General features: G+C 28.1%; 1 protein-coding gene across 1 annotated transcript in view; it reads left to right on the forward strand.

Moving 5' to 3' along the window:
• The window catches only part of LOC114127732 (uncharacterized), an 85,666-nt gene that overhangs the window by 70,458 nt on the left and 1,231 nt on the right, over nt 1-13,977 (forward strand). Inside the window, exons 2-5 of the mRNA XM_050206862.1 lie at nt 8,609-8,696; nt 11,300-11,377; nt 11,452-11,561; nt 12,629-12,744. Of these exons, the coding sequence (XP_050062819.1) occupies nt 8,638-8,696; nt 11,300-11,377; nt 11,452-11,561; nt 12,629-12,744 (363 nt within the window). The 5' untranslated portion in view covers nt 8,609-8,637. The remainder of the gene's footprint in view (nt 1-8,608; nt 8,697-11,299; nt 11,378-11,451; nt 11,562-12,628; nt 12,745-13,977) is intronic.

A 13,977-nucleotide genomic window follows, 5' to 3' on the forward strand; every position in this document is an offset into this window, starting at 1 on the left:
CGGTGAAGAAGTCTCTTTTGCGCACGCAAAAACAAAAATAAGCAACTCAATATATTGTAAGTATAATTTTACATGTATAATAATGAGTGCAAGTCTAAAATAAATGCACAAGCGCGAAGAAGTGATTTCGTGTAGGTATAAATAAATTAATATTTTCACTGAATAATGAACATCACAATATTTTATACGGTCGTATGAGAGTTAACAGGAATTACATTTTATTAAGAATGTGCTTGTATAAATAAGTTAAAATAACACTTGTAATATGCCACGTACGAGCAACAGTTAAGATATAGTATCGGGTAGATAGTTTAAAAAAATGAAGACTGATAAAAATATTTCTAAGTATTTTTTATTGAAAAATATTCTAAGTCCGAATAATCCAATTATTGAACTGGGTGACGTGAAGGTGCTCGCTCTAACTCTGGTGAATCACGTCTAAAATGTGCCAATTCAGGGCCCCCTTATATATCATCCAGGGACTCCCGCGGTACCTGCAGATCCCTGCTGGTCAGTGGCACGTGCGGCCTTCGCCTTCCCACGCTTTGCGTCAATCATTTATGGATGATTTCCTGTTGAGTCATAAGTGTGCATCAACTATATATCTATAATATTCTACCGGGCGGTAATTACATACCTATAATATTCTACCGGGTGCCAATTATATATCCATAATATTTCACCGAGTTGAAAGCGTACGTGCGATGATACCTTTTTGATTAGTTCTTACCCTTCATTTTTAGGTCTAAATTATAATCTATTATAATAGCCCAATTATAATTATAGTTGCTACCACTAATGTTTGATTATTGTTGGTTATGGTATGGAGTTTATGTATTATATTTAGTATATAGTATCAGAGCACGTTGCACACTTAACAGCAATATAGCTATATTATTTTATAGAAAACTCTACAAAATATAATATAACTAAAATTACATCCCGTAATTAGAAAGCTTATAACCTAATCAATTAAATTGTTAAAAAGTAATATTGCCTTGAGCTAAGCCACAACTATTCATTTTAATCTCTAATTTCAATGTTTTTATTTACCTTAACCGCATCATATATTTAGAATATAAAATTGAAAATTTCAATATTGAGGAAACAAGATAGGTACTGATACTCACTCAAGTGGACAATATTACAACCATGGATCTTTATAAGGATTATGATTACAACCAACCGTAATCAGTAGTGGATAGACCCACTAACAATTTAAGATTTTCCCGGTAAGCCCTATCCTGTGTTGATGCATATGGGGGCCTTAGGACCCCTATTTATCAAATACTGAACCTTGTGTGATAAACATTGAAATTGCAAATAAAGATGCAAATTGAATAAGATTAGAGTTATAGAAACCCGAATTTAATATGGGTAAATTATAGCTGTACGCCTGTACTGTATAATATACTCACAAATACCTACCTATATAAAAAAATTTTATATAGGTACATCTGTGATTATAATATTATTATAATGTACCAAAACCAATGCGGTGTTTGGCTCGAGAACTCCGGACTCCGCCAAGTCGCCACCGGCGACCAAATGCCAAACCAGTCTTGCTCCTATGCGCTGTGCGTGGAGGCCGCGCATGTTTCGCGTTCGGCCGTTGTCGTTGTTTGGTTTGGTGCCGTTTGGCGACAAGCTTTGCTTGGTCGTAGCCCGTGCCTAAAGGCACAGTACCATTAATTCACACGTCGTGAAGTAGTGTCTCCCAACGTAATCGTGCGTTCAACGCAGTTGTCGTCAGTGGTGTTTCGTCGAGCTATATTGTATCCGTCGTGTGACGTCGCCCTCAGCACTGTGATTGCGTAATTTGGAGCACTAAGTAATCCAGTCATTTGCCACCGTCCGATGCCGCCGTCATATCAGCTATGGCCGCCGCCGCGGATATTGTTGTTCCCTACTGAGGTGCCTGTGTCGGACCGGTTTCATTGTTTATTATCATTTGCATTAATTAGTGCCTATCTATATTATTACTATCAATCGCCTTATTAATGTTATTATTATTGCAATTATTGGCGTATTAACGTGTTGCAATACATTTATTATTTATTTATTTACGATGTTGTCGAGTTATAATAATTTTATATTGAGTCACCTGTCCCATCCAGAGTTGTGAACACCATCGTTTTTTTATGATAGTTGTTCGGCCAAATTTTTCTGCGCGAGTTAGCTAGATAATTTGACGTGACTCACAGTCACGTCGCTAATGAATTATTTTCTAACCACCGTACGCTCTACTGTATTAAATGTATTATGCGTTCGACAATCGACGATTCGCTTTTGTCCTGCCCAACTCTTCAGTGGACAGTTCGGCGGATCGATTTTGAAGAAAACAAAATACGAGCGTGTTTGCCGAGTTACGAAACGCATGTGAGAATATTGGACGGCTGGGCATTTTTCGAATGCGCGGGACACGGTGTTACGACACGAATACACTGTGATGTCGTTTTTACTTCTCAAGAGAATACCACCAATAGGTACCTATAATAATGATGAATATTATTATTGTTATACACACGATACACCGAGCCGTGTGCGATATGTGTGTCAGCATAGAACGATTTTGTTACTCGCGTGTTGCCACATTTTATCAGTAACTATACGACAATGAATGCATAGTACGGTTTTTTTTTAACGGATTTTTTAAAAACGATAACTACCGTACTACAACGTTATTGGATCCTGTAGTCCTAGTAGTATACAACGTATAATTTACTCGATTTATGGATCGCGGGCCGAATTGTGACGGTCAAAACAGACTTCTGCAGCTTGGGTAGGTACTGCGTTAGAAATTCTCGTCGCGTGCAATAAATAAAAACAGACGCGCACATTAAACATTTTTGCGCAATGGCATTTTATTATATTATCGCAATGGTTATATTATAATACATTGTACACGCAAATACGCAATCCTATACCTACGTACAGTAGTTTCGTTAGTCCAGTTCCGTAATATTTTAAGTCTCGGACGTCTCGGACAAGATACAACTATAATTAATGTGTAGGTATGTTTTGTTATGTCTTATTATGTAACTTGTAATATAAAATAATTATTATGATAACATGAGATGTAAAATAAGGTTAGGTAAAAAAAGGTAAAAAATAAAAAAAAAAATTAATATGAACATCCGTGTGAGTATATATGTAATAGCATTGATTATATACGTATAGTATATACAATTTATCAACACACACTATATAATATAACCAATGGTAATAGTATGGTGTATTGGTGTATATAAAAAAAACATGATAATGTCACTCTTTTCAGCATTACTTAGTCATAAAAAGTGGCTTTAATTACAGTATCTATTACATTTAGTAAAAGTTGTTGTATGTTTTATATACATAATATAAATAATATAGAATTAATATAATTTAATTAACTTAATTTTTAAACAGGTAATACGTACTTTTATGATACATAGATTGGAAATGATATTATATTTCTATAAAAATATTACCTATACAATTTTATGTTAAAATATATCGAAAATTAATTAATGATTTTGCGTTAAATAATTAATTCAAAAAATTAACTTATCAGATATTTGTAACTTCAAAGTTATGCTCTAGATACCTATATGTTATTTAATACAATTGCATTATAATAATATGATAAAAAACTTACATAGTTTACGTAGCAACGCCTCTCCTTCTATCGCTGCACACACACATATAATAATGGAGAACAGAGACAAATAGGGGAGGATTTGTTCTATGGCAATATGGCTTCAAAGTGGCCTTAATAAATAAATAAATATATATATTATACATATATATGTGTATGTGTGTGTGATTAATGTTCAGTGTAGTCCGGTATTAGGATCGCAGATTGGTCTTGATTAGCGAGGGTTGATGAAATTCAAAGCGAACCCTATTGTGTGCGTTTATGTGACCCATCGTCCACGTGTAAAGTAAAATTGAACAATTTTAAATTATCTTTATTAACTTTTTAGGTTTTTATGATTTTATTTATTTATTTTGTCAAGCTATTATTCTCCCAAGATTTGTTTTCTATCCCAAAAGTTATTTTTTTTAGCGGTTAATATAGTTTATAAGACACTTCTCAATTTTATACTTATATATACGTACTTTTAATGCATTTTATGTTGTTATAAGTTAATGAATTTAACTAAAGACTTAACGGAAATTGTATGCATAGTATGTTTGTCTTACGCTACCTAGTGGTTCCTGTTATTAAATTGTCATCAAACTATCATAACTGTTAAACCTCTAGAGCGCGGTAATGTATTATTCAATAACTTAATAAATAGGAAATACGTAAACTTAATTTAAAAAAAAAATGTCATTATTAGTATTGACAGTTTTATAAAAAAAGCTATTTCTTGATTTATGAATATTGGTAATTCGTTAAGTAAAAATTATAAATATTCAAATGTAGGTACCTATATTATTTTTTGTTATTTATTTTTTATTTAATCTTCAAAAAAAATTAAAGGTGCTATTGTTATATTATATTGACTATAGACTATAGTATTATAATGATAAAATTAAATAATCGTATTATTTAAATATTATGTTTCTATAAAAATGTTATTCATTAGTCTGAGTATTCTACTAAGGCCTAACTTTGAGTAGTATACTAATTGTGTCCCCAGTTCTCACAGTTACATTGTTGTTAATTAAATCGAATTTGTAATTGTTAATTTGTTTGTATAAATCATCAGTAGATTATAAGAAATAACCTTGGACTTTATACTATAACCGTAGAAATTTCCAATTTGAAAATATATCACATTTTGTAAGGAACATGTTGATACTCGTTCCTTTCATATAACATATTTTGTAATTTTTTTAACACACAATAAAGAATTTAGTTTTGCATATTTTTGATTTTTTAGTGCGTAAACGTGTATATTTAACAATATTTTTTGCATGAAAATTTGTGCTTTAGTTATTACAATAGTCAGTAATAATAATAAATTAATAAAACTATTTATTTATATGAAAAATATTGGCTACAATTACATTGATAAAAAAATCTTATTACCGAATATAATCATTACGCGTAGTAATTAACTATAGTAGACTCTTCACTCACAATATGCCATGAATAATATTACACATAGGTACATCCTATTCATATATACATTATTTATGAGAGTGCCCCCAATGCTCGTTTCTATATCAGCCACCCTTCGAGTACACAAACAGTGTGGCTTGTGACTCAATCGAATTTCACCCCTTATTTGTTTACGGGATTGATGGGATGGGGAATAAAGGGCTGTAATTGGCCTTGCAGGAGACGTTTTATAAATAACCAAGTCCATGACGACAATCCCTTATAACTACGCATGATTATTATTATTATTATATTCTAACAACACATATTATCTATTTTTGAATATTTAATTTTCTATATTATCATCACCTCTTATGCAACACAATGAACAACGACCGAAGTCGCTGCAATATAAATTTCTTTATAATAAAAATTAGTGAATTGAAAATGATAAATTAATTTGATATTTTACTCATTATAGTTTAAAATATTTTCAAATTTTAAAGATAAAGAAAACTTTATCCTATCGTAATAATATTTTATTTCGTATAAGTAGAAAAAATTTGAATTTTCATATATTTCGTATAAATAAAATATACAGTTGGTAAACTGTTGTTTGCATTACTTCCGCAGTTAATCAATATATAATATACATATACATATACCTATAATGTTGTTGTGGATTTTCCCCTTTAACCTTCCCACTTTCTCCCAACAAGCTGTTGAGCAGTTTGTTTGATAAATTTACGCTGCGCAATTCCAACCACCCTAAATCGATAAAAAAGACACCCTTCAGACCAGCCAGGGTGGTCCGAGTCGCGAACGAGCGTCAGGTGGAAACACTCCACTATTACGATTTAATCAATATTTTCTTCGTACGCATCAAAATTATAACAATTCAATTATATTATATTAGTGGACATTTTTGTATTTAGTAGGGGAACAATATTTTGTTTAGAATAACTGAATAATTATTTTTAAAAGGTATTAATATATAGGTACATTAAGTTATGATGTATGTAAAAAGTTATCTTAGCTGTTTGTTAGTGCAATATACGATATTATATAATATTAACAGATGTATAAGAGTACATATTATTATTCTAGCCTATAGGAAATACTAATAAATTATTAGTACAAAATCACTACAGGAACATATTTTAGTGGTGACCTAAGTCCTAAATAAATGTTTTTTTGCCATTAATATTTCCAATGAAAGGTAAACATTTGTTTTATATAATAGAATTTATGTTTTTTAAAATAATTTTTTGTACCTCATTAAATGTATAAATTCACAAAAAATAAATTCTAACATGATCAACTATGAAATTTTATTTTAAAGTATTTTATTGATACATCCAATATAAAGCATACCGATTAAAACTAATTTTAAATATAACATCGAAAACGCGTCGTCTTCGCAAGCTTTTATTAATTTCTACCGTAAATTTGTATAAAAATATTTTAAACTATAATCAATCGTATAATTAAAGATATAAAAACATAAAATTAATATTACCTTCTACCTTAGAAATTAAATGATACATATTCATAAAATAATTTTTGTTTATCATAACAAAAAAAAAAAAAAAATTGCCTTCAAATCCAAACTTTATGTACAGCACTAATATAATATAAAGACTTATTAAGGGATGTAGGGCAAATTTTAATTGAGTTATCGACGAAGTCTCAAATTCAACAAGGTTTATGTTATAGTTATATAACTTGTAGGATTTGTCAAATTGGTGTATAATAATTAATAATTTATAGAATTAATTCGTAAATTGTTATTGTGAATAGCTTTTTCATGAAATATAAATTGACCAGATACATGATTGAATGCCTTGATATTGAAAAAGATGGGTATAATAGCGATTGTACCTGCAGATCGATGAACGCTTGTATAAGTATTAAAAATTTACTGTTATCGACATTTTTTTATGCTGGTAATACTTCTGAGGCTTGCAGCAATAAGTATAATATGCCAATAATGTCTATACCTGTAACTTAGTTTATAATTTATTTTGTCATTTTTTTAAGCCAGATTTTTTAACTCAAATTGTGTAGCTATCAATAAGTAGCAATAACTATTAATTAATAAGACTATCGTTTTTATAATGTATGCTGATTCGAACCCAAGAGGTTTACCCTTGAGACATAATGTATATAACGTCATGCATTTTATATATTTGAAATTAAATATATTTCATATATTTAAAAACACAAATAATCTGAATTGTAGACCGTAGTTTGTCTTCTTAAGTACCAAATAAAAATATTGTGGAAAAAATTGTAAAATCTCAACTAGTTAAGAATTTAGGAATTATTTTACTATTTAAAATAAAACTTTTAAGATTTAAATAAAAACTCAACAGATGTAAAAATCGGAAATAGTTACTTCGAATTATATAAATGCAGTTTTATATTAGGTATGCAATAATTGGTCGTGTGGATTATTAAAATAATGTGTTATAATTATAAATACTACCTATACTTTTTTTTCACATTATTCGATTTACCACTTTCAAAGTATACATAAATGATTGCGGACCTAGTAAAATTAACTCTACGCCGAGCCATGTACCGCTGTCGCTAAACCACCCTACTTCCACATCGGACGCGAAAAATCAATACCGTGTCATCTATATGTTTTAGCCAGGGTATCAGAGCCGTTTCTGCAGATAAAAAAAAAGTAAAACGGGAAGTGCTGAACTTGCGCGCTCGTTCAGGACGCTTGTTGTACCTCTGGTGTTTAAGACAAAAATCAATCCACTCTCGATTTTACGTTGTCACGTACTGTGTTGACAGCGTTAAGGTTTTCATTTTCATTTTCATTTTTTGTCATTATTATTTTTCTATTCTCACCTAATTTTCTTTTTGGTTTTTACTCATTCTCAACGTGTGTCTTTTGCGATTTATGAAATTCGTACAAAAAATAATCAACAACTGAAGTATCTACAATATATAAGGTATATAATATTGAAGTATTAAAGTCGATTTGCAACAAATTTTTAATTTACATATTTAAGCTTTTTTTAAACGATTTTATCGTTAGGTATACATTATTATAATATGATATATATAATATAATATGATGGTTGACCCTGCACGTTCTCCCCACTATTTTTTAAATTTTGATGCATACCTACTAAATGATAACATTTTCAAATATATACTTTGAATTTTTTATATCATTTAAGGGTTGTCTTGTGCTTTGTGGTGTACAAATTTTTATAAACATATAGTGGTCGTCACTTAAAATAATTACTTTTGTACAGGACATTATCACACGAACCCATACGTATACTGATAACACATAGTACATAATACATACTACACATAATACCTACATTTCGTACTTACATTTGTTGATAACAATATACAAAATAAATGTGTATATTGTATTTTACACCTAAAATACAACTATGTAAATGTATATTGTTTTTAAAATTACAAATATATATATATAGATAATTTAGTAGTACGGTACCTCCTTTACTTGTTCGCTTTTTTTAATGTAATAAATAATAATTTAATTATATTTTGAAAATAAAATTTTTATTATACCTGTTTAGGTAGAATTCAAAGAAGATACCGATAAAATGAATAAATCTAATGAAAAAGCTTTGGACCGTAATGAAGGGGCTGATCAACCTGAAAGGTAATATACTAAAATAATAAAAAGCATATAATATAATTATCGATATTTCCTACCCATATTTTACTTTCTTTTGGTATAGAATTTACTTTTTTAATTAAATATAAACGTTAATATGATAAAATATTATGTTATACTTATGCACTTTAATTTATACTATTTAAATTTATTTTTATACTATATGTGTTATAAATGTTAAATTTCCAAAATAGTTTCTTACAATATTTTATATTTCCTAAAAACTGCCTTTTAAAGACTAGGTTACTAATAATTAATAAAATCTATTACTACTATACAGCTTATATTATTATAATACAATTAATTAATGTATTTTAAATTTTAATGTAGAACTATTCACCCGCGTACTTTGTCTCCGACCTCCGTTTTACAAACGTACAACATAGTAAACACCGTTTCACGTAGACAAGGACCACTCGTACTGTAGTCTAAGTAAAGCAATACAATTTTCACACTAGAAAGAGGAGATTTTGGACTGTATCACATAGTTTTTATTTTTTCGATATCAGAACTACAAAAAAAAGTTATTCAAGTTTGAAAAACACAAAAATAATGGATTTTCAAACTATAAGAGCTTTTTTGGTAATTTCAGATGTCGATAAAATAGAAACAATGTTGCACTGTCCAAAATTTCTTTCTAGTGTGGAAATTGTATTGCTTTACTTTGATTACAGTACGACTGGTCCTTGTCTACGTGAAACGGTTTTTACTATGTTGTACGTTTGTATAAGACGGAAACATTGCAAGCGGGTGAAGCGTCCTCTTAACGAATGATCGTAGAGTTTTAGACACTAAGCCTAAAATATTTAACTTAATAGGTAGGTACATAATATAATATATTTATTTTATATGTACACTTGCAATAATTATTATGATGAATATTATAAAATAACTAATTAGTGTTAAAAAAAAAAAAATATATAATAAAATGTTTACAATAAATAATCCAACTCGACGGTAGTGGCGCGAAGCTAAGTAGAAAAAATAAACGGAAAAGCACCTAACCTGGAGCGATCACGACCTCGGTGGCTCGGTAGTATATTACTCAAGTCAGAGTTTGCTCATTGAATGTGTGTAAATTTACCCACGATATGTCTTTGTCATTTTTGAAAAAATTGGTTAAAAATTCCGAATATACTAGCAAAAAAGTTAAGTATTTTTGACGTAAAAAGATACTGTGCTCGACCATTTTAGTAATAACGTTTCACGCAGCAGCGACAGACTGCCATAGGCCGTATTACCCCTTTTATGCCATTTACATATACGTCGTACACTGAGCACTGGGCAGCGGTTCCCACCGTTGCCTGCGCCTTCATATTTTGTCGTATAATATTCGTATTTATTATTTTTTACTGTTGAAGTTAATTTTCGCCGCCGCGCCCACAGATATGATAATCATATTATATCTATCTATGGCCACGCCGGAATATGCATTAACCACTTGTTACTTGTTGTAATTTTTAACACTATTCTTCCGTTATTGTTACTTGTTGTGGATCGTCGAGTACTCGAGTGTTCAGAATATTAATATTTAATGTTGTTCTAAAATAACTATAAATATTAAATAGATATTTTATCATTTGTTTCCATTTTTCTACAGTTCTGTACTCACAGAAATTACGTAAAAAGAGAAACTATATAGAAAAAAAATGGAAATACGATATACATGGATGTAAGTTAAAAGAGAAAAACCAAAACCAAAAAAAAAAAAATTAAATAAAAAACTATTTTTATTTTACGGAAGTATAGAAAAATGAACTAATAAACTTGTTTGTCAATTGCCATCATGGTCCATCTATGAGTAAAGCCTATTATATACTTGCATAATTTTACACCATAATAAATGGCTATGATGTAATGACACTTCAATACATTATAAACGATGTCCTCAAGGGGGTAAAGATACGTAAATTATAATAATGGAAAAAAAAAATTGAACATGATTAGGTGTAAAAAAAAATCAAATACCTACCTGTATTAAAAATAAAAACATAAAAAACCTGAAAATCATATTTCATGACGGTACATAACAAATAACAATATTTTATAAAAAACTACTGATATCACGACAAAAACATTTTTTTCTAACTCATTGTAAAAAATTGCTAAGTCAAAAAAAAACTAGTCATTTATAAGACTTAAGCATTATAAATATATGATGTCACGAATAGATGCTAAGTAAATTAAATTTATTCTATCTCAATAATTTATTTAATTTGCGAGTAATTTGATAAATAAACATGTTCGTTCTTAATTGAACTATTTAGTAAATTTCCATTACAAATGTTACTAAATTTGTATTGTGAAAAGGTCTTAATTATTAATTTATAAATAAAATAAATTTTTGCAAAGTAAATAAATTATTAAGGAACTAAATTTGTTTAATATTTAATTTGCTTATAGCATTTATTCATAATGACACATCTTTATAATGCTTAAGTCCTATAAATGACCAGCTTTTTTGACTTAGCAATTTTTTACACAGAGTTCGAAGAAGTGTTTTTGTTGGGATATAACTACACTCGTATATTATGCAAAATAATAAATAAATATAAATATATGTACCTAATACCTATGTATTGTCCTAGTCGTCCAAATTTTGTTGACAAAATTACAAGTACTGTAAAAAACATATCCAGATATTTTAAGGGTGATAGAGATCAGGCGTAAGTTACTATAATGACGTCATACGGATGTCAAATTATTATTATATTAAAATAAATTTTTCATACATATATAGCTTTATTTGGAGACTACGTGCAATTCAACCTGAGAATGATCTTGAACCAGATACGACCAAGGATGAACCAGGATTGATGACTGCAATACGTATTACTAAAGAACAGATTGGTAAAATTTTCGTGTGTCATAATAATTATTTTATAATTTATTACAATATTGACCAATGTTTATTTTCATGATACTTTATTACGTACTAACATCTCTTATAAAATATTCATACATATAATACAACAATACCTAGTTCATTCAATAAAATCAACTGGTTCAAATGATGTTTGTCAAAAAATTTATAAAAATTTATAAATTGAAATAAAATAATTTACAATTATTGCACAATTTTTAAAAATGTTAACAAATATTTGGCAAATAGTATTTAAGTATTTCAATGTTATTATAATTTCTTATTGCATTGCCCAAATAATATATATAATAATACAGATAATATTCAATTATAATTCTTTAGATAATACTTTTAGTCTTTACCAAATTGAATAAAAATAAGATTTTAGGAGTAAATTTTATTACGTTTAACAAAAACATTTTATTTTTATTAATAGTTTATTTTTTAATTTTCTCTAATGCGGGAAATCCTCAGCATTTGATCCACGATCATCTTCTTTTTAAAATAAAAAGAAATATTTTTTTAATATTTATCATAAAATGAATACGGATTGGTTAAAAATAGGGCTAGGATAGTATAATATAGGACTTTGCAATTTTTTTTAGGATTTACAGAATATATAGATTTTCAAGTACAAAATGTGATTTAGTCATGTACGAGTTCATATATAATATATACCTAGTTATTATTTTGCAATTTTTAGCGTTTTTAGGTCACTTTAGGTACAACTAATTACTTTACAGTCTTTGATTAGAATTTAGAACATAATAAATTGAATATCAATTTCAAAAATCAAAACTATCAAGTATATACAATTTAGTATTTACTAATATCAGTTTTTTAAAACTAATTTCTAATATATAACAATTTTATAATAATTTTACGTCATACTTTTAGATGATTAGCAGAATAATGCTATTTTACAAAAGCCGAAAAATCATTTTCAAATAAGGCTTACCTAAACTAGTTAGAATGTTTTGTCATTCTATAGGAAATTAAAACTTTAGGTTAACACTGTTTTATAAACGCTATAGTTTAAAATTTTTGTTTTTAGATAAGCGACTCCAGTGTGCTGTTTGCTTGGATGATTTTGTAATTAAAGAGGAAGCGATGAAATTGATGTGTGACCATATATTTCACGAGGAATGCATTACTAACTGGATTATTGTGGTAGGCAATTTTTTTTATTTACTAGTAAATAAATAACTATTTATTGTAAACATATCGTCGAAATATTTGGTTTTTTGTTGGTGAGATAATACATTATATAGTAGTTATAAGAAACTTAATATTTTATTAATAACAAATAAATAAAATAGTTATTAATTTGAATCAAGTATACCCACTTAATTCAAATTTTATTTCAATTACGAATTATCAATAGACTAGAAGTATACAAAAAAAGCGGGTAAGTAGGTACCGCTCTGCTGTACATTAAGTGCCGCGTGGATCACTATTATATATTATAGGAGTGTTAAATTTGAATTTAGGCATCATATGTATGTCATTATAGGTATCATTGTATACGAAAAACGATTCTGAACGAAGATGATTTGTCAGCCTAGAATATAATTTCCAGTAGGTGGGTGGTGAAAAAGGTGGTTTATGTTTTAATGGTCTGAATACACCAGAATTTAAGTTCTTTTAAAATTATTGTATACTAAGCTTATGGAAAATCTCGTATTGAATTTTCAACTCTTGGCTACTTAAACAAAAATTTTTATGAATTATACCTACAAAATAATTTGCAAATATTCATGGTTTTGACGAATTTTTGTCAATATTTGAATTTGAAATGCTAATAAAAAAAAATTGTGACTATGTATTTTTATAATATTTTAATCACTATAAGAATAACTTATGAAGAACTTTGTATTAAATTTTCAAATATTTTAACTCAGCCAAAAAAATTTTAACGACACTTTAAAAAAAAATTCTCAGAAAAATCGAAAATTTCAGTTATTTAAATAAATAGCTCAAAAAAAGTTAAAATATTTTGAAAATTAAACCATATAAAGAAAATGCCAATCTAAATAACTGCAGGTAAAATTTTCAACTATCTACGACTATATTATTTGAATAATAACAATTATTTAAAATCGTTTGAGTATAAATCGTTATTGTTACGCTATTTTGTAAAAATTTAAAATTCAAATGCACTTAAAATTTTCCCTATAATGATGTTTCTAGTTTTTTCTATAGCTACTTGAAGGAAAACTTATGAAAAACTTAGTGTTGAATTTTTTATCCTTAGATATGAACACAAACATTTTTATGTTTTTTCAACTTCAAAATTACTTGCAAATTTTCGCAATTTCGACATAATATTATTTACATTTACGTTTTAAATTACAAATTATTATTATTATTAAAAGTATTAATAATATTAAGCTCGTTCCACAA

This window comes from Aphis gossypii, chromosome X (assembly GCF_020184175.1).
Source record: "Aphis gossypii isolate Hap1 chromosome X, ASM2018417v2, whole genome shotgun sequence".
NCBI classification, from domain to species: Eukaryota; Metazoa; Arthropoda; class Insecta; order Hemiptera; family Aphididae; genus Aphis; species Aphis gossypii.